Source organism: Anabrus simplex, unplaced genomic scaffold (assembly GCF_040414725.1).
Source record: "Anabrus simplex isolate iqAnaSimp1 unplaced genomic scaffold, ASM4041472v1 ctg00000288.1, whole genome shotgun sequence".
Taxonomy (NCBI): Eukaryota; Metazoa; Arthropoda; class Insecta; order Orthoptera; family Tettigoniidae; genus Anabrus; species Anabrus simplex.
The window spans coordinates 1-20,238 of NW_027130096.1; the positions used below are offsets into that span (position 1 = coordinate 1).

A 20,238-nucleotide genomic window follows, 5' to 3' on the forward strand; every position below is an offset into this window, starting at 1 on the left:
GTTAAAAGGTGTGGGTATTAACCCAACCTGGTTAAAAGGTGTGGGTATTAACCTAACCTTATTAAAAGGTGTGGATATTAACCTAACCTGATTAAAAGGTGTGGGTATTAACCTAACCTGATTAAAAGGTGTGGGTATTAACCTAACCTGATTAAAAGGTGTGGGTATTAACCCAACCTGGTTAAAAGGTGTGCATGCTCATTGAGTGGGTTCATTAATTGAGCATGCAGGCTTTACTTAAGATTAGATTCTTGATTTATAATGACTCTCCATTAGCGACAGCTAGTCTTAGTGGGGTCCGACACAGTAAACAACCAATCATTAGTAAACAACCAATCATTAGTAAACAACCAATCATTAGTAAACAACCAATCATTAGTAAACAACCAATCATTAGTAAACAACCAATCATTAGTAAACAACCAATCATTAGTAAAACAACCAATCATTAGTAAACAACCAATCATTAGTAAACAACCAATCATTAGTAAACAACCAATCATTAGTAAACAACCAATCATTAGTAAAACAACCAATCATTAGTAAACAACCAATCATTAGTAAACAACCAATCATTAGTAAACAACCAATCATTAGTAAACAACCAATCATTAGTAAAACAACCAATCATTAGTAAACAACCAATCATTAGTAAACAACCAATCATAAACCATAGTAATGAAGCAAAACATCATGATGCTTGGGGATGACAGAACTACACAAAATGTCAAGGCAAACCAGTCATTAGACCCACAGCTCTCCTCCATTAGTCATGAGGCCCTGCTGGCTCCCACAACCTGGCAGACAAGTCAGGTCTATATCGTGGCTCTCTAGTCTCTTAATCACTGTACTCTCCACTGATGGATGGCTTGTGATGAATGAAGCAGACAACATGTCCTGACAGACTGTCCTCTGTCTTACCTCTCCATGGCTTTAGCAGTGTAAGGCAGGTGCATTTCAATGCTGTGCTCCTCCTCGTCTGTCTGAAGACTCATCCTCTCAAACATCCCAGTCTTCCAGAGGTCAGCATAGACTAGAGGGAGGTGAGGATTCAATATACAGGAGATCAGCATAGACTAGAGGGAGGTGAGGATTCAATATACAGGAGATCAGCATAGACTAGAGGGAGGTGAGGATTCAATATACAGGAGGTCAACATAGACTAGAGGGAGGTGAGGGTTCAATATACAGGAGATCAGCATAGACTAGAGGGAGGTGAGGATTCAATATACAGGTCAGCATAGACTAGAGGGAGGTGAGGGTTCAATATACAGGTCAGCATAGACTAGAGGGAGGTGAGGGTTCAATATACAGGTCAGCATAGACTAGAGGGAGGTGAGGATTCAATATACAGGAGATCAGCATAGACTAGAGCGAGGTGAGGATTCAATATACAGGTCAGCATAGACTAGAGGGAGGTGAGGATTCAATATACAGGTCAGCATAGACTAGAGGGAGGTGAGGATTCAATATACAGGAGGTCAGCATAGACTAGAGGGAGGTGAGGATTCAATATACAGGTCAGCATAGACTAGAGGGAGGTGAGGATTCAATATACAGGTCACCATAGACTAGAGGGAGGTGAGGATTCAATATACAGGTCACCATAGACTAGAGGGAGGTGAGGATTCAATATACAGGAGGTCAGCATAGACTAGAGGGAGGTGAGGATTCAGTATACAGGTCAGCATAGACTAGAGGGAGGTGAGGGTTCAATATACAGGAGGTCAACATAGACTAGAGGGAGGTGAGGATTCAATATACAGAGATCAACATAGACTAGAGGGAGGTGAGGATTCAATATCCAGGAGGTCAGCATAGACTAGAGGGAGGTGAGGATTCAATATACAGGAGATCAGCATAGACTAGAGCGAGGTGAGGATTCAATATACAGGAGATCAGCATAGACTAGAGGGAGGTGAGGATTCAATATACAGGTCAGCATAGACTAGAGGGAGGTGAGGGTTCAATATACAGGTCAGCATAGACTAGAGGGAGGTGAGGGTTCAATATACAGGTCAGCATAGACTAGAGGGAGGTGAGGATTCAATATACAGGTCAGCATAGACTAGAGGGAGGTGAGGATTCAATATACAGGTCAGCATAGACTAGAGGGAGGTGAGGATTCAATATACAGGTCAGCATAGACTAGAGGGAGGTGAGGATTCAATATACAGGAGGTCAGCATAGACTAGAGGGAGGTGAGGATTCAATATACAGGTCAGCATAGACTAGAGGGAGGTGAGGATTCAATATACAGGTCACCATAGACTAGAGGGAGGTGAGGATTCAATATACAGGTCACCATAGACTAGAGGGAGGTGAGGATTCAATATACAGGAGGTCAGCATAGACTAGAGGGAGGTGAGGATTCAGTATACAGGTCAGCATAGACTAGAGGGAGGTGAGGGTTCAATATACAGGAGGTCAACATAGACTAGAGGGAGGTGAGGATTCAATATACAGAGATCAACATAGACTAGAGGGAGGTGAGGATTCAATATCCAGGAGGTCAGCATAGACTAGAGGGAGGTGAGGATTCAATATACAGGAGATCAGCATAGACTAGAGCGAGGTGAGGATTCAATATACAGGAGATCAGCATAGACTAGAGGGAGGTGAGGATTCAATATACAGGAGATCAGCATAGACTAGAGCGAGGTGAGGATTCAATATACAGGTCAGCATAGACTAGAGGGAGGTGAGGATTCAATATACAGGAGATCAGCATAGACTAGAGGGAGGTGAGGGTTCAATATACAGGAGGTCAACATAGACTAGAGGGAGGTGAGGGTTCAATATACAGGAGGTCAACATAGACTAGAGAGAGGTGAGGATTCAATATACAGGAGATCAGCATAGACTAGAGGGAGGTGAGGATTCAATATACAGGAGGTCAGCATAGACTAGAGAGAGGTGAGGATTCAATATACAGGAGGTCAACATAGACTAGAGGGAGGTGAGGATTCAATATACAGGAGGTCAACATAGACTAGAGGGAGGTGAGGATTCAATATCCAGGAGGTCAGCATAGACTAGAGGGATGTGAGGATTCAATATACAGGAGGTCAGCATAGACTAGAGGGAGGTGAGGATTCAATATCCAGGAGGTCAACATAGACTAGAGGGCGGTGAGGATTCAATATCCACATTATTACTGGTGAACAGAGGCTCGTATTAGCATTTGACTGCGAGTCATTAGTTCAGACGCACTGATGCGTTTGGCAGCGTCAGTGAGAATGTCTCTTTTCCAGTATCAGTCAGATGATTGGTCCCCTGAGGACAACTCAGGTTTTTGTTTGTGTCAAGCTAAAAAAAAGGCACAATAAACACTGGATTAGGGCTGTGGCGGTCATGGAATTACGGATGACGGTAATTGGCCAGCCAAATGACCATGGTCTCAGTAATAACTTGAAAAATAATAATTAGGCACTCCTCTCCTTCACTCCGGACTGCATGTGCTGCCATATAAAGAGAATAGAAGGGGCATCCCCATTCAAGTCAATGGTAGCGTAATGGTTGGACTGGAGGCCCTTGGTGAGTGTACCAATAGGAGCAAAGCAGGAAGTGTACCCATCAATATGTGCTGTGATTTGTTGGTGCAGCTCCAACTGACATTACAAAAGAAAATACATTGCATAAGCCACATCAGTTAACATCATTTGAATGAACATTCTATACCAAACCAAAATAAATGCAACATGTAAAGTGTTGGCCCCATGGTCTATGAGCTGAAATAAAAGATCCCAGAAATGTTCCATACGCACAAAAAGCTGATTTCTCTCAAATTTGTTGTGCACAAATTTGTTTACATCCCTGTTTGTGAGAATTTCTCCTCTGCCAAGATAATCCATCCACCTGACAGGTGTGGTATATCAAGAAGCTGATTAAACAGCATGATCATTACACAGGTGCACGTTGAGCTGGGGACAATAAAAGGCCACTAAAATGTGCAGTTTTGTCACAACACAATGCCACAGATGTCTCAAGATGAGGGAGAGTGCAATTGGCATGCTGACTGCAGGAATGTCCACCAGAGTTGTTGCAAGATCATTTTGTTAATTTCTCTTCCATAAGCCTCCAACGTCGTTTTAAAGAATTTGGCAGTATGTCCAACCGGCCTCATATCCGCAGACCACGTGTTACCACGCCAGCCCAGGACCTCCACATTCGGCTTCTTCACCTGAGGCATCGTCTGAGACCAGCCACAAGAACAACTGATAAAACTGGGTTTGCACAAACTAAGATTTTCTGCACAAACTGTCAGAAACCGTCTCAGCTTATTTGTGTGCTCGTCGTCCTCACCAGGGTCTTGGTCTGACTGCACTGTGGCGTCGTGACCGACATCAGTGGGCAAATGCTCACCTTCGATGGCCAATGGCACACTGGCCCAGACCAGCTATGAAGAGGCTTTGGCCCAGACCAGTTATGAAGAGGCCTTGGCCCAGACCAGCTATGAAGAGGTCTTGGCCCAGACCAGCTATGAAGAGGCCTTGGCCCAGACCAGCTATGAAGAGGGCTGTAACGGTACACACCTCAAGGCCCCTCCTCCTCCTGCTCGCCACCTCAAGGCCCCTCTTCCGCCATCCCTTTCAAGGCCCCTCCTCCCCCTCTCAAGGCCCCTCCTCCGTCTGCTCCCCCTCTCAAGGCCCCTCCTCCTCCTGCTCTCCCTCTCAAGGCCCCTCCTCCTCCTGCTCTCCACCTCAAGGCCCCTCTTCCGCCATCACTCTCAAGGCCCCTGCTCTCCCTCTCAAGGCCCCTCCTCCATCTGCTCCCCCTCTCAAGGCCCCTCCTCCTCCTGCTCTCCCTCTCCCTCCTCCTGCTCTCCACCTCAACGCCCCTCTTCCGCCATCCCTCTCAAGGCCACTGCTCTCCCTCTCAAGGCCCCTGCTCCCCCTCTCAAGGCCCCTCCTCCTCCTGCTCTCCATTTCTAGGCTCCTCCTCCGCCTGCTACCCCTCTCAAGGCTCCTCCTCCGCCTGCTACCCCTCTCAAGGCTCCTCCTCCGCCTGCTACCCCTCTCAAGGCTCATCCTCTGCCTGCTCCCCCTCTCAAGGCCCCTCCTCCGCCTGCTCCCCCTCTCAAGGCCCCTCCTCCGCCTATCAGCTCTGGTTAATAAAGTTACTTTCAAATGGACTTTTCTGCTGCTTCCCTAACTCGGATCTGACCACGTGAACACGGAACTGGTCATCATCAGGTCCGTTTGGAAAGAGTCTCTATACTGAAAAATGTATTTATGCGGATTTGTTTGGGTGGGAAAGCCCCAGGTCCATTTCAGAATGGGTTCAACTTCTTAGACCGCTACTTGAGGCCCAACAACAGACAACACCAGGAATATTGTAAACAATGTCACAGAAACTGGACTTGGGGCCTGGAATAGGGTGGTTTGTTTTGCCAAATAAACAAAAATGGACTACAGTAAGTATCTGAATTAAATTTCTCCTCTGTACCGTAACCCTGAAACCCCAATACATTCTGAAACATGGGTTTGGTGAACTGTTACACCCATAGTTATGAATATAACTACTGTTCCCTGAAGGAGGGAACGAGGTACAACATATTTTGGACCAAACCACCGGCAGAGTTTGGGCTCACTGAAGAGTGGTGCTGAATGGAGGAAATGGATGTGAGGCCCGCTATTATAGCAGGAAGGCGGGGACAACTAGAGGGAGGCGGGGACAACTAGAGGGAGGCGGGGACAACTAGAGGGAGGCGGGGACAACTAGAGGGAGGCGGGGACAACTAGAAATTATCCATAGCCTCCTAGTCAATCCTGAGGTGATGTATAAACCTCAGCAGAGGACAGGGCACAGTGTGTGTGTGTACCTACCCTCCTGGTCAATCCTGAGGTCGTAGAGAGGTGTTTTATAAACCTCAGCAGAGGACAGGGCACAGCGGGACAGAGGAACATGGTGAGACGGACCCAAGATGAACACCCTGCGACTACAGGGGAAAGAGAGGACTCAGTCACCTCACTGTCCTCAGTAGGACTCAGTTCAGCAGCTCAGTGGACCAGTCATCATGGACCAGTCATCATGGACCAGTCAACAGGCCACTAGCAGCGTCGGCCGACCAGGCTTCGCTCATGTTGTTCCAAGGTGAGACGGTGACAGAGGCTATACTGCTCCCTACTGTCTGTCTGAGGTAACTACAGGCTGATAGTTCCTTCATGGTGAAACAGAGCAGGCTAAGGATTTGATAAGGAGGGACAATGTAGAAAAAGCCATTTAAAAACCTCTCATTTCGAATTGATAAATTGTCGATGAAAATGTATTTTGTTACTGAAAAAATGTGTTTAATTTAGAAAACTCACTGAACATAAGTAATAGACATGATAAATGACTTACGTGACAGAAGGGTCTATTTGTTTGTAGGCGTGTGCAGCACAAGCACCACAGTAGGAATATCCTGCCTGACTGAAAACACATTACAAGACACCATTACAACCTGCCTGACAACACATTACAACCTGCCTGACTGAAAACACATTACAACCTGCCTGACTGAAAACACATTACAAGACACCATTACAACCTGCCTGAAAACACATTACAACCTGCCTGAAAACACATTACAACCTGCCTGTCTGAAAACACATTACAACCTGCCTGAAAACACATTACAACCTGCCTGACAACACATTACAACCTGCCTGAAAACACATTACAACCTGCCTGAAAACACATTACAACCTGCCTGACTGAAAACACATTACAAGACACCATTACAACCTGCCTGACAACACATTACAACCTGCCTGACTGAAAACACATTACAACCTGCCTGACTGAAAACACATTACAAGACACCATTACAACCTGCCTGAAAACACATTACAACCTGCCTGAAAACACATTACAACCTGCCTGTCTGAAAACACATTACAACCTGCCTGAAAACACATTACAACCTGCCTGACAACACATTACAACCTGCCTGAAAACACATTACAACCTGCCTGAAAACACATTACAACCTGCCTGTCTGAAAACACATTACAACCTGCCTGAAAACACATTACAACCTGCCTGACAACACATTACAACCTGCCTGAAAACACATTACAACCTGCCTGTCTGAAAACACATTACAACCTGCCTGAAAACACATTACAACCTGCCTGAAAACACATTACAACCTGCCTGACAACACATTACAACCTGCCTGACAACACATTACAACCTGCCTGAAAACACATTACAACCTGCCTGACAACACATTACAACCTGCCTGAAAACACATTACAACCTGCCTGTCTGAAAACACATTACAACCTGCCTGACAACACATTACAACCTGCCTGAAAACACATTACAACCTGCCTGTCTGAAAACACATTACAACCTGCCTGACAACACATTACAACCTGCCTGACAACACATTACAACCTGCCTGCCTGACAACACATTACAACCTGCCTGACAACACATTACAACCTGCCTGACAACACATTACAACCTGCCTGACAACACATTACAACCTGCCTGAATGAAAACACATTACAACCTGCCTGAATGAAAACACATTACAACCTGCCTGACAACACATTACAACCTGCCTGACAACACATTACAACCTGCCTGACAACACATTACAACCTGCCTGACAACACATTACAACCTGCCTGACAACACATTAAAACCTGCCTGCCTGACAACACATTACAACCTGCCTGAAAACACATTACAACCTGCCTGTCTGAAAACACATTACAACCTGCCTGAATGAAAACACATTACAACCTGCCTGACAACACATTACAACCTGCCTGACAACACATTACAACCTGCCTGAAAACACATAACAACCTGCCTGAATGAAAACACATAACAAGACACCATTACAACCAATAGAAGACATGACCCCCACCGCCCCAATCACTACATTCACATTTCAGTCATTCATATGCTGTGATCAAATAATATACAGAATGACTTGGTGACAAGATGAGGCTTTTTCCTCGACTTATCAGAACAACTAGCAGTGGAGCTTACGGTGCTATGATGGCTCTAGCAGGGCTGACAGTGGATTGTGCTTGAGACAGCCAACCTTCTAGTTGTGTATTCAGCTGGGAGCCTGCAGAGAGGGAGAAGAACACTTCATTAATCCATACCAAACAGAAACGACTCTTCTGCTGAACCCAATGCCTCTGATACACAGGGGAACAGACTCAGGTCGACATTATTAACTGCAATAGAGAGAGTCAGCGGTTTTTAAGTTTCTTGGCATCCACGTCACAGAGGACTTACCGTCCAGCAGACAGCATCGGAGCACCTCACCTTAGCACACATCCCCCTTCCCCAAAACCTACCACTGCACAATTTAAACACTTGTCCCCCTATCCCCCTTCCCCAAAACCTACCACTGCACAATTTAAACACTTGTCCCCCTATCCCCCTTCCCCAAAACCTACCACTGCACAATTTAAACACTTGTCCCCCTATCCCCCTTCCCCAAAACATGTGTAAATACCGGACTATAAATGGTGCATTCCTGTTTTATACACTGAAAGGTTTATTCTATTCTACTGAGACATTTACTTGCTGTTCGTGTTCTTATCTTTTAGTATTTCTTATCGTTTCCAGAAGGAATCTGCAGTCAGCATCTGGCTGGATGGTGTAGACCGTGTGTGTCCTGTACATACAACTAATACAACTAAACACATTTGGTTGGAGTCTGTATGTGAAATAATGCAAGTCCTTGTGATGCTAAACATTGTCTGCATGGTAAGGAGTTTGACAGCACAGAAAGATCTGGGACAAGGTTAATAGAAGCTACTTCCTTGTTATGTGTGACTGACTGGGCTGGAGCAGAGAGATAACAGGGAGATAACAGGGAGATAACAGGGAGATAACAGGGAGATAACAGGGAGATAACAGGGAGATACATGTCTGTTTAATGTGTTTACATCCCAAGGGGCACCTTATTCCCTTTATAGGGCACTAATTTGACCAGGGACCATAGAATAGGGCACTAATTTGACCAGGGGCCATAGAATAGGGCACTAATTTGACCAGGGACCATAGAATAGGGCACTAATTTGACCAGGGACCATAGAATAGGGCACTAATTTGACCAGGGACCATAGAATAGGGCACTAATTTGACCAGGGGCCATAGAATAGGGCACTAATTTGACCAGGGGCCATAGAATAGGGCACTAATTTGACCAGGGGCCATAGAATAGGGCACTAATTTGACCAGGGGCCATAGAATAGGGCACTAATTTGACCAGGGGCCATAGAATAGGGCACTAATTTGACCAGGGGCCATAGAATAGGGCACTAATTTGACCAGGGGCCATAGAATAGGGCACTAATTTGACCAGGGACCATAGAATAGGGCACTAATTTGACCAGGGACCATAGAATAGGGCACTAATTTGACCAGGGGCCATAGAATAGGGCACTAATTTGACCAGGGGCCATAGAATAGGGCACTAATTTGACCAGGGGCCATAGAATAGGGCACTAATTTGACCAGGGACCATAGAATAGGGCACTAATTTGACCAGGGACCATAGAATAGGGCACTAATTTGACCAGGGACCATAGAATAGGGCACTAATTTGACCAGGGACCATAGAATAGGGCACTAATTTGACCAGGGAACATAGGGCACTAATTTGACCAGGGACCATAGAATAGGGCACTAATTTGACCAGGGACCATAGGGCACTAATTTGACCATGGACCATAGAATAGGGCACTAATTTGACCAGGGACCATAGAATAGGGCACTAATTTGACCAGGGACCATAGAATAGGGCACTAATTTGACCAGGGACCATAGAATAGGGCACTAATTTGACCAGGGGCCATAGAATAGGGCACTAATTTGACCAGGTGCCATAGAATAGGGCACTAATTTGACCAGGGGCCATAGAATAGGGCACTAATTTGACCAGGGACCATAGAATAGGGCACTAATTTGACCAGGGACCATAGAATAGGGCACTAATTTGACCAGGGACCATAGAATAGGGCACTAATTTGACCAGGGACCATAGAATAGGGCACTAATTTGACCAGGGACCATAGGGCACTAATTTGACCAGGGACCATAGAATAGGGCACTAATTTGACCAGGGACCATAGGGCACTAATTTGACCATGGACCATAGAATAGGGCACTAATTTGACCAGGGGCCATAGTATAGGGCACTAATTTGACCAGGGACCATAGAATAAGGCACTAATTTGACCAGGGGCCATAGAATAGGGCACTAATTTGACCAGGGACCATAGAATAGGGCACTAATTTGACCAGGGACCATAGGGCCAGAGAATAGGGTGCCATTGGAGACAAACACCTGTGTATATAGACAAACACTTCTGTTTGTTTGTTTGTGTTTGTTTGTACAGGGATAGTGCACATTAATCAACGTTTCAGTAAAAGTGCCGGTTTTAGCCAGCCGGCTAATTTTCAAACCGCAGTCCCTGGGCAGGTTATTAAAAACAATTACAATATAGACAATTATTGAGCAGTGAGCACACGCAGAGCAACATAGGACAAGCAAGACGTAGCATACAGACAGAGCAACATAGGACAAAAAGCAGCAAGACAAAATTCATAAAAGCAACTAAGTGTTTCCACACCTCACAAGTTACAGACAACATGGAAAGCGGCAACACACAGCTAGGGACCATGTTCACAAATCTGATTGACCTTTAGCCATGTCTTCAAGCATTTTGTGAAAGTGTGATATGTGGTGCAGTTATGTGTGTCTGGTGGCAGTGTATTCCAGACATGGGAAGCTCTCACAGAGAAAACAGATTTACTAAAGGTGCCTTTCCTACAGTCACCTCTCATGGCATACCTTGTGGATCTGCTGCCATATGTTTGGGTTTTCTGTTTAACAGAAACACTGAGTGGAGGGGGCGGAGCCAGGCCATTTAGGATCTTGAATACAAGACATGTGTCAGTGTATTGGGCAAGATTTTCCCAACTCAGGAGCTCATGCTTGTCCTCCTCACTGTTACTGTATGCAAAGCAAACTGCCAAGCATCTAGCTGAGGGTACTAATCAAGCCCATGATTCACTAAGGATAATGTCATTTAGTTGAGCTAAAAGAAGTTGCTACATCCTCACGGTAAGATATTTTGAACACAGTAATATCCTGACTCACAGAAAAATGTACGTAACGTGACATACACTAAACCCCTTGGATTAGGGTTAGTTTAAATGCCCACCCCCCCCCCACACACACACACACACACACACACACACACACACACACACACACACACACACACACACACACACACACACACACACACACAAAAACAAAATCTACTTTTGATGATCATTTGACAAAAGCCGTATCCCTTCTAGCCACAACCCTAGACTAGTCACTTCAGTTGGCTAATAAGGGACATAGTAGCAAGCTTGTTAAATAAACTAAATGAAAAGTAGTGTGTGAGATGAGAGATAAACTAGCTAGCTGGTCCCAATATGAGCACTCAATTTGCTGCCTAGACCTACACAGGGAGGTGGTCCTTTTGTTCCAGGCGAGAGGGATTTATATGTGGACCAAACAACCAGGGAGGGCCAGTCAGCTAGCCAGATCACTGACAACTCGCTGCAGAAGTACGTTGGTAGCGTAGGGTGGGCTATAATGATAGATGGATGGGGGAATCTTTGCTATAATGGTTAACTGACTGTTCACTGAGATGGTTGTCAGTGTTTTGACATAATTAGCTAGTTAATGCTGTTGACAAGGGTACCTGTAACTACCTAGCCATTTATTCCAATGACCAGGTCATATAACACACCATTTATTCCAATGACCAGGTCCTAGAGCACACCATTTATTCCAATGACCAGGTCCTAGAGCACACCATTTATTCCAATGACCAGGTCATATAGCACACAATTTATTCCAATGACCAGGTCATAGAGCACACCATTTATTCCAATGACCAGGTCCTATAGCACACCATTTATTCCAAATAAATGTTATATGTTAGCTATCTTCTAACGCTAGCTTGTAAATTACAAATCTGCCTATTCCGCTGTTTGATAAAGAAGTGACAGCTGATGCAAGCTAAGTAGCAGACTGTTGTTCTGGGCCAGCTGATAGAGAACGGCCTGTTGTTTTTCCTCACCTCTCTCCTACTCAAATAGACAGCTAACTAACTAACTAGTTACTACCCCGGACAACAACAGCCCAAGAGAGACCTGTCTGCAGCTAACTAACTAGTTACTACCCCGGACAACAGTCCATTGAAAGATAGTTCTGTAGCTGGCTAGTTAGCAAGGTTTGGTAACCAGGTTAGCTACTTACCCGGACAACAACCCAAACATTACAGAGGCCCATATGCAGCTAGTTATCTTGACCCTATTAGCTAACGTTAAAACTAGTTAACCCTGGTCTGTGTCCCGTTCCCCGGTCCAGTTCTATACCTGAGGCAGTGTACCCTGGTCTCTGACCCGTTCCCTGGTCCAGTTCTATACCTGAGGCGGTGTACCCTGGTCTCTGACCCATCCCCCGGTCCAGTTCTATACCTGAGGCTGTGTACCCTGGTCTGTGTCCCGTTCCCCGGTCCAGTTCTATACCTGAGGCAGTGTACCCTGGTCTCTGACCCGTTCCCTGGTCCAGTTCTATACCTGAGGCTGTGTACCCCTGGTCTGTGTCCCGTTCCCTGGTCCAGTTCTATACCTGAGGCAGTGTACCCTGGTCTCTGACCCGTCCCCCGGTCCAGTTCTATACCTGAGGCGGTGTACCCTGGTCTCTGACCCGTCCCCTGGTCCAGTTCTATACCTGAGGCGGTGTACCCTGGTCTCTGACCCGTCCCCCGGTCCAGTTCTATACCTGAGGCGGTGTACCCTGGTCTCTGACCCGTCCCCTGGTCCAGTTCTATACCTGAGGCGGTGTACCCTGGTCTCTGACCCGTTCCCTGGTCCAGTTCTATACCTGAGGCGGTGTACCCTGGTCTCTGACCCGTCCCCCGGTCCAGTTCTATACCTGAGGCGGTGTACCCTGGTCTCTGACCCGTCCCCCGGTCCAGTTCTATACCTGAGGCGGTGTACCCTGGTCTCTGACCCGTCCCCCGGTCCAGTTCTATACCTGAGGCGGTGTACCCTGGTCTCTGACCCGTTCCCTGGTCCAGTTCTATACCTGAGGCGGTGTACCCTGGTCTCTGCCCGGTCCAGTTCTATACCTGAGGCGGTGTACCCTGGTCTCTGACCCGTCCCCGGTCCAGTTCTATACCTGAGGCGGTGTACCCTGGTCTCTGACCCGTCCCCCGGTCCAGTTCTATACCTGAGGCGGTGTACCCTGGTCTCTGACCCGTCCCCCGGTCCAGTTCTATACCTGAGGCGGTGTACCCTGGTCTCTGACCCGTCCCCCGGTCCAGTTCTATACCTGAGGCGGTGTACCCTGGTCTCTGACCCGTCCCCCGGTCCAGTTCTATACCTGAGGCGGTGTACCCTGGTCTCTGACCCGTCCCCCGGTCCAGTTCTATACCTGAGGCGGTGTACCCTGGTCTCTGACCCGTCCCCCCGGTCCAGTTCTATACCTGAGGCGGTGTACCCTGGTCTCTGACCCCGTCCCCCGGTCCAGTTCTATACCTGAGGCGGTGTACCCTGGTCTCTGACCCGTCCCCCGGTCCAGTTCTATACCTGAGGCGGTCGTACCCTGGTCTCTGACCCGTCCCCTGGTCCAGTTCTATACCTGAGGCGGTGTACCCTGGTCTCTGACCCGTCCCCCCGGTCCAGTTCTATACCTGAGGCGGTGTACCCTGGTCTCTGACCCGTCCCCCGGTCCAGTTCTATACCTGAGGCGGTGTACCCTGGTCTCTGACCCGTCCCCCGGTCCAGTTCTATACCTGAGGCGGTGTACCCTGGTCTCTGACCCGTCCCCCGGTCCAGTTCTATACCTGAGGCGGTGTACCCTGGTCTCTGACCCGTCCCCTGGTCCAGTTCTATACCTGAGGCAGTGTACCAACTGCCGGCGTGACTTGCTTCTCTGCAAACGGTTCGGTTCGACATCTTAGCTCCCGAACTGCCTATCTTGGTAAGATGTCCGGTAGAAATAAACATACATGAAAAACTCGGAGAAAAACAACTACCTAAATAGAATCCACCAATAAAAACAAAAAGTTGGCTAGACAAAGAAAGAATACAAAAATAGTTATCCAGATGGCGAAGTTGACATGTTGAGAAAAGTGTGCGTTTGATAGCAGGCTAACATTACTTCAAAATAAGATCTTAAAACGAGGGTTTTAGTTACGGATGAACAAAACCCTCAATGCAGTTTGTCTGTTGTTTGCCAAAATGTCACTGTTGGTTTGTCATAAATCGGGCTAGATGGTAGCAACAGTACATCATAATAGACTAAAACTAAGACGTCTGGTTTAGCAGAGATCCAGTTCATAGGAGATATTAATCCCAGTAGGCAGTAGATTCATCACCGCACCAAGCAGACCGTCGACTAAATGCATTTATACGTTGTCATGCTGCGTCACCCGGTTGCTGAGATAATCGTCACCCAATTACATCTTAAATTGAGGGTAGAAATCGAGCGGTCGAGTAAATTAATCGAGCAAACTATTATTATTATTTTTTTATTAACAAATCAATGCAAAAAAGTACATGGGAAACACAAGTAAATATAAAGAATATGCAAATTACATTTGGGCTATTGGGTACAATATCACATTAAACAAGGACCTTAAGAGGCATACACACATTTATAATTATAACAGCTTTTTTGTTGGCTGAGTATATCATTGTCTTAAAATATAAATTAAATGTTCAATCTCTGCATAGAGTCAGAACAAGTTAAAGCTGCTGCGTTGAACACGCCAGTCGGAACTAAGTAACTCGGGAATTTTCGACCTGCTGATTTGTTGAGCTACAACCAGATAGCCTGTCGGAAATGTCCGAGTTTCCTAGTTCCGAAAAGCGTGTATGAATCGATTCCTTGATTCCCGACAAGCATGTATGAATCGATTCCTTGATTCCCGATGGTCGCAAACATTTTCTTAAAATGACGTAAACCTGCGTGGATTGGCTGCTCGAGGAGAATATAGAGAAACGATTGGTTAAAATGTTTTGTAGGCGTGTAGAAAGAGTGGGTGAAATGCCATAGATGTCTATGGGTAGTGCTCGGTTTGACTCAGTTCACGCATATATTCTATATTTCCTGATTTCCCCCATGAAAAACTGGAATAGATATGATTACAAAGCATAGTTATTACGTTTTAGAACACATTTTCTAAAAAAAATAACCCTTTTGCCGTGACATTGTGTATCGCAATGCCGTGACCCCGGATTCGAACCGGGGTTGCTGCGGCCACAACGCAGAGTACTAACCCACTATACGATCACGGCGAGCTACCAGGGCTTAAACTCACCCAGGAGATATTCCCCGAATAGTGTTTATCGAAAGATCAAGACATTGCTCATGCTGATATTAACACATGGTACAGGGCTGATTTTGCCCAATACGGGGACTTCTTCTGGACTAATAAACGAAACCAGGCCACATGGAATAATCCACAGAGTGTATTTAGGACTGGTAATGTCTGTTACTATGGTTGCAGCGGCGGTTTATGTAAAGTTACCATAGTTAGCAACACTAACAACATGAACCCGACAGGTATTCACACAACTGTCAACTACGTACTTAAAAAAACAATATGAAAACTGTACAATGGAAATAAAACCATGTATTTGGTGTATTATAGGCATCACATAGCACATGATGCGAGTGTATTGTCTCACTAACAATGATTTAGCTGGTAGTTGCTTTATTGAAGTTTTCATTATAATGATTGTGATACGTGTTTTTTTAAGAATACAGAATGTCGCTCAAAATATCTGCCTTTTGATATAAGGCATGTCAAGTTTAATGTGTTTATATGGCTGAAGAAACACTCCATAACATGTAGTCAATTACGGAAACATTTTTTTTTGTTGTTCAACAAAAATGTATCATATAAGATAACAGGGAATCAGTACACACCAGCTGGTACACCTACACTTTATATAGTGGTATATATTATAGGTCCACCAGTGTAGTTTCTTCAGAGGTGTTAGATGCAGTCCTCATATTGAGACTTGTTTTGTTGCAGCTAGAAACACAATGGGATGATGAGTCCTGGAAAATAAAAACTAGAATTAATACAAATCAGTCATCAAATAAAACCAATAAAACAATTAGGGATTTCATCAATGTGGGAATAACTATTCTTTGTTTCAGTGCCCAGCTTCACAACACAACACAGGCTAATGTGAGACTGGGAAAGGACATGTATTGGAGCCTGGTTCCTCTCTAGGTTTCTTCTTAGATTCCTGCCTTTCTAGGGAGTTTTTCCCAGCCACTGTGCTTCTGCCTCTGCATTGCTTGCTCTTTGGGGTTTTAGGCTGGGTTTCTGTAAAGTACTTTGATATAAAAAGGGCTTTATAAAATAGATTTGATTGATATTGTAGCCCACCTTCTTTGGCACAGAGAGCACCACAGTCTGGTCCAGATATACCTGTGTTGGGAGAGACTGAAGATCTACCTTCTGTTTAGAGAGCTCTGCGTTGGACCTCTCGGTATCCTCCATCTTCTGGAGGGGAAGAGTAATGTAGAAGCACGTCAGCTTATATTTCCCTAGTCCCACAAGTTCACCATCATGTAGACAGTTAGTAACTTGTAGAGTTATTATAACAGTAACAACAATGTCTATAACATGGGCTAATAGTTCCCTAACCTCGGCTCAAGGCTTCATTCACGTTGAGGTGAAAGCCTGTGGCAGAGGCTAATATTTCCCTAAAAACACTCTCTCTCTCTCTCACACACACAATATAGTATTCTTACTTACCTTATCGTGTTCTTCTTAGTTCTTGTTTTTATAGCTCATGTTTTTTGTTCTACCTTGTTATTTTTAGTATTATATTGTTATTGATTAGTGCATCCCACCTAGTTGTTGCAAAAGCAGCAGCTACTCTTCCTGGGGTCCACGCAGAACATTAAACATAATACAGAACATTAAGAACAGAACTACATACATGTTTTTTAAAGGCACACGTAGCCTACATATCAATACATACACACACACTATCTCGGTCAAGTAGGGGAGAGTTGTGCCCTGAGGTGTTGCTATATCTGTTTCTTGAAACCAGGTTTGCTGTTAATTTGAGAAATATGAGATGGAACGAAGTTTCATGCAATAATGGCATTCTTAAAAGTGTTCAGACCTCTTGACTTTTTCCACATTTTGTTAAGTTACAGCCTCCGCTAACCCAGATGACGCTGGGCCAATTGTGCTCCGCCGTCTGGGACTTCCAATCACGGCCAGTTGTGATAAAGCCCAGGATCGAACCAGGGTCTGCAGTGACACCTCTAGCACGGAGATGCAGTGCCTTAGATGGCTGTGCCACTTAGATGGCTGTGCCACCACAGTTCTGCATGAACACACACAGTCTACACTGCATGAACACGCAGTCTGCACTGCATGAACTCACAGTCTGCACTGCATGAACACACACAGTCTGCACTGCATGAACTCACAGTCTGCACTGCATGAACTCACAGTCTGCACTGCATGAACACACAGTCTGCACTGCATGAACTCACAGTCTGCACTGCATGAACTCACAGTCTGCACTGCATGAACACACAGTCTGCACTGCATGAACACACAGTCTGCATTGCATGAACACACAGTCTGCACTGCATGAACACACAGTCTGCACTGCATGAACACACAGTCTGCACTGCATGAACACACAGTCTGCACTGCATGAACTCACAGTCTGCACTGCATGAACTCACAGTCTGCACTGCATGAACACAGTCTGCACTGCATGAACTCACAGTCTGCACTGCATGAACACACAGTCTGCACTGCATGAACACACAGTCTGCACTGCATGAACACACAGTCTGCACTGCATGAACACACAGTCTGCACTGCATGAACACACAGTCTGCACTGCATGAACACACAGTCTGCACTGCATGAACATACAGTCTGCACTGCATGAACATACAGTCTGCACTGCATGAACTCACAGTCCAAGAGTACACTCCCTCCCCTCCCCTCCCTCCCTCCCTCCCTCCCTCCATCCATCCAGACCTACCCGTCTCCGCAGCAGACTCCAGGCTGAACACACACACAGTCTGCACTGCATGAACACACACACAGTCTGTTACTGCAGACTGAACCTCATGTTGTAGAGGCTGTATTGTAAACACAGACCTGTTACTGCAGACTGAACCTCATGTTGTAGAGGCTGTATTGTAAACACAGACCTGTTACTGCAGACTGAACCTCATGTTGTAGAGGCTGTATTGTAAACACAGACCTGTTACTGCAGACTGAACCTCATGTTGTAGAGGCTGTATTGTAAACACAGTCTGTTACTGCAGACTGAACCTCATGTTGTAGAGGCTGTATTGTAAACACAGACCTGTTACTGCAGACTGAACCTCATGTTGTAGAGGCTGTATTGTAAACACAGTCTGTTACTGCAGACTGAACCTCATGTTGTAGAGGCTGTATTGTAAACACAGACCTGTTACTGCAGACTGAACCTCATGTTCTAGAGGCTGTATTGTAAACACAGACCTGTTACTGCAGACTGAAGCTCATGTTGTAGAGGCTGTATTGTAAACACAGACCTGTTACTGCAGACTGAACCTCATGTTGTAGAGGCTGTATTGTAAACACAGACCTGTTACTGCAGACTGAACCTCATGTTGTAGAGGCTGTATTGTAAACACAGACCTGTTACTGCAGACTGAACCTCATGTTGTAGAGGCTGTATTGTAAACACAGACCTGTTACTGCAGACTGAACCTCATGTTGTAGAGGCTGTATTGTAAACACAGACCTGTTACTGCAGACTGAACCTCATGTTGTAGAGGCTGTATTGTAAACACAGTCTGTTACTGCAGACTGAACCTCATGTTGTAGAGGCTGTATTGTAAACACAGACCTGTTACTGCAGATTGAACCTCATGTTGTAGAGGCTGTATTGTAAACACAGACCTGGTACTGCAGACTGAACCTCATGTTGTAGAACCAGATTTACTTTGGAAACATGACTAAACATGACTAATTTGCAGTGTACAATTATAACTAGGAATTTTTCAAACAAACAGGAAACATTTACTTGGTCTGTTTCACTCTGCCAGATTGGCTTTGAAGAAGTGATTCCCCTCTAGCCTGGTCCCAGATCTGTTTATGCTGCCTTACCAACTCCTATATAGTCAATAGCAAAACAGCACAAAGATCTGGGACAAGGCTCATTTCCACTCATGCTATTTAAAAAACTAACACTCAAACATCAACACAGTAAGTTAAGACTTAATATATATTTATTATAGGTATTTGCAATTTTACACCCAATGTTTTTGTAAAAACGGACACCATCGTGAAAACCTTTCCTCATTAACTCCACCTCCTCAAAAAAACAGTTCTGTTAAAGAACTTCTGTTTCAAGACCTTTTTAAAGCAAAGGCACATTTGTCAATAAGTGTTCTTAAAAGGAAAGCAGAGAGAGAGAGAAAGGCTGGCTGGAGGCAGGCAGAGTAGAAGCAGAAAAGAATAGTGAGACGCCACAGCCAGTTTTCAGTAAGTACCCCATATCTCCATCACAACACAACTCTGAACCTGACTTGGAGGAGAAGGAGAGGAGGGACCAGGGAGCAGACAGGGGTCTAAATGGGAGAAGCCTGAGCCTAGAGATTGGGGAAATGAGAGGCCTGGGGTTCTGGGGAAATGAGAGGCCTGGGGTTCTGGGGAAATGAGAGGCCTGGGGTTCTGGGGAAATGAGAGGCTTGTGGTTCTGGGGAAATGAGAGGCCTGGGGTTCTGGGGAAATGAGAGGCCTGGGGTTCTGGGGAAATGAGAGGCCTGGGGTTCTGGGGAAAGGAGAGGCCGGGGTTCTGGGGAAAGGAGAGGCCCGGGGTTCCGGGGAAAGGAGAGGCCCGGGGTTCTGGGGAAAGGAGAGGCCCGGGGGTTCTGGGGAAAGGAGAGGCCCGGGGTTCTGGGGAAAGGAGAGGCCCGGGGTTCTGGTAAAATGAGAGGCCTGGGGTTCTGGTTAATGGGCTTGTTGACATGGGGAGGGGGTAGGGTTAGGGGGAGGGGGTAGGGTTAGGGGGTTAGGGCATGGTGCTCCCAATTCTCCAGTGAGTCTACACTATAAAACACCTGTCAGTCTATCTTCAACCCCCTCGCTAGCTGCAGACAGACCATAAGATTAGTCTGAACCATAGTCAGTCTTTGTGGGTGTTCATTGGATG

At 45.8% G+C, this 20,238-nt stretch overlaps 1 protein-coding gene across 1 annotated transcript; it reads right to left on the minus strand.

The window, feature by feature from the left end:
- Positions 1–921: 921 nt before the first annotated feature.
- On the minus strand, positions 922–13,989 carry LOC137503683 (protein MEMO1; the record flags this gene model as incomplete). Its single annotated transcript, XM_068231039.1, has 5 exons — positions 13,929–13,989; positions 7,993–8,074; positions 6,346–6,414; positions 5,829–5,941; positions 922–1,033 (listed from the first exon to the last, which is right to left on the minus strand). Coding segments are annotated over exons 1-5 (437 nt in total), but the record flags the coding sequence as incomplete, so codon positions are not given.
- Between the last annotated feature and the right edge of the window lie 6,249 nt (positions 13,990–20,238).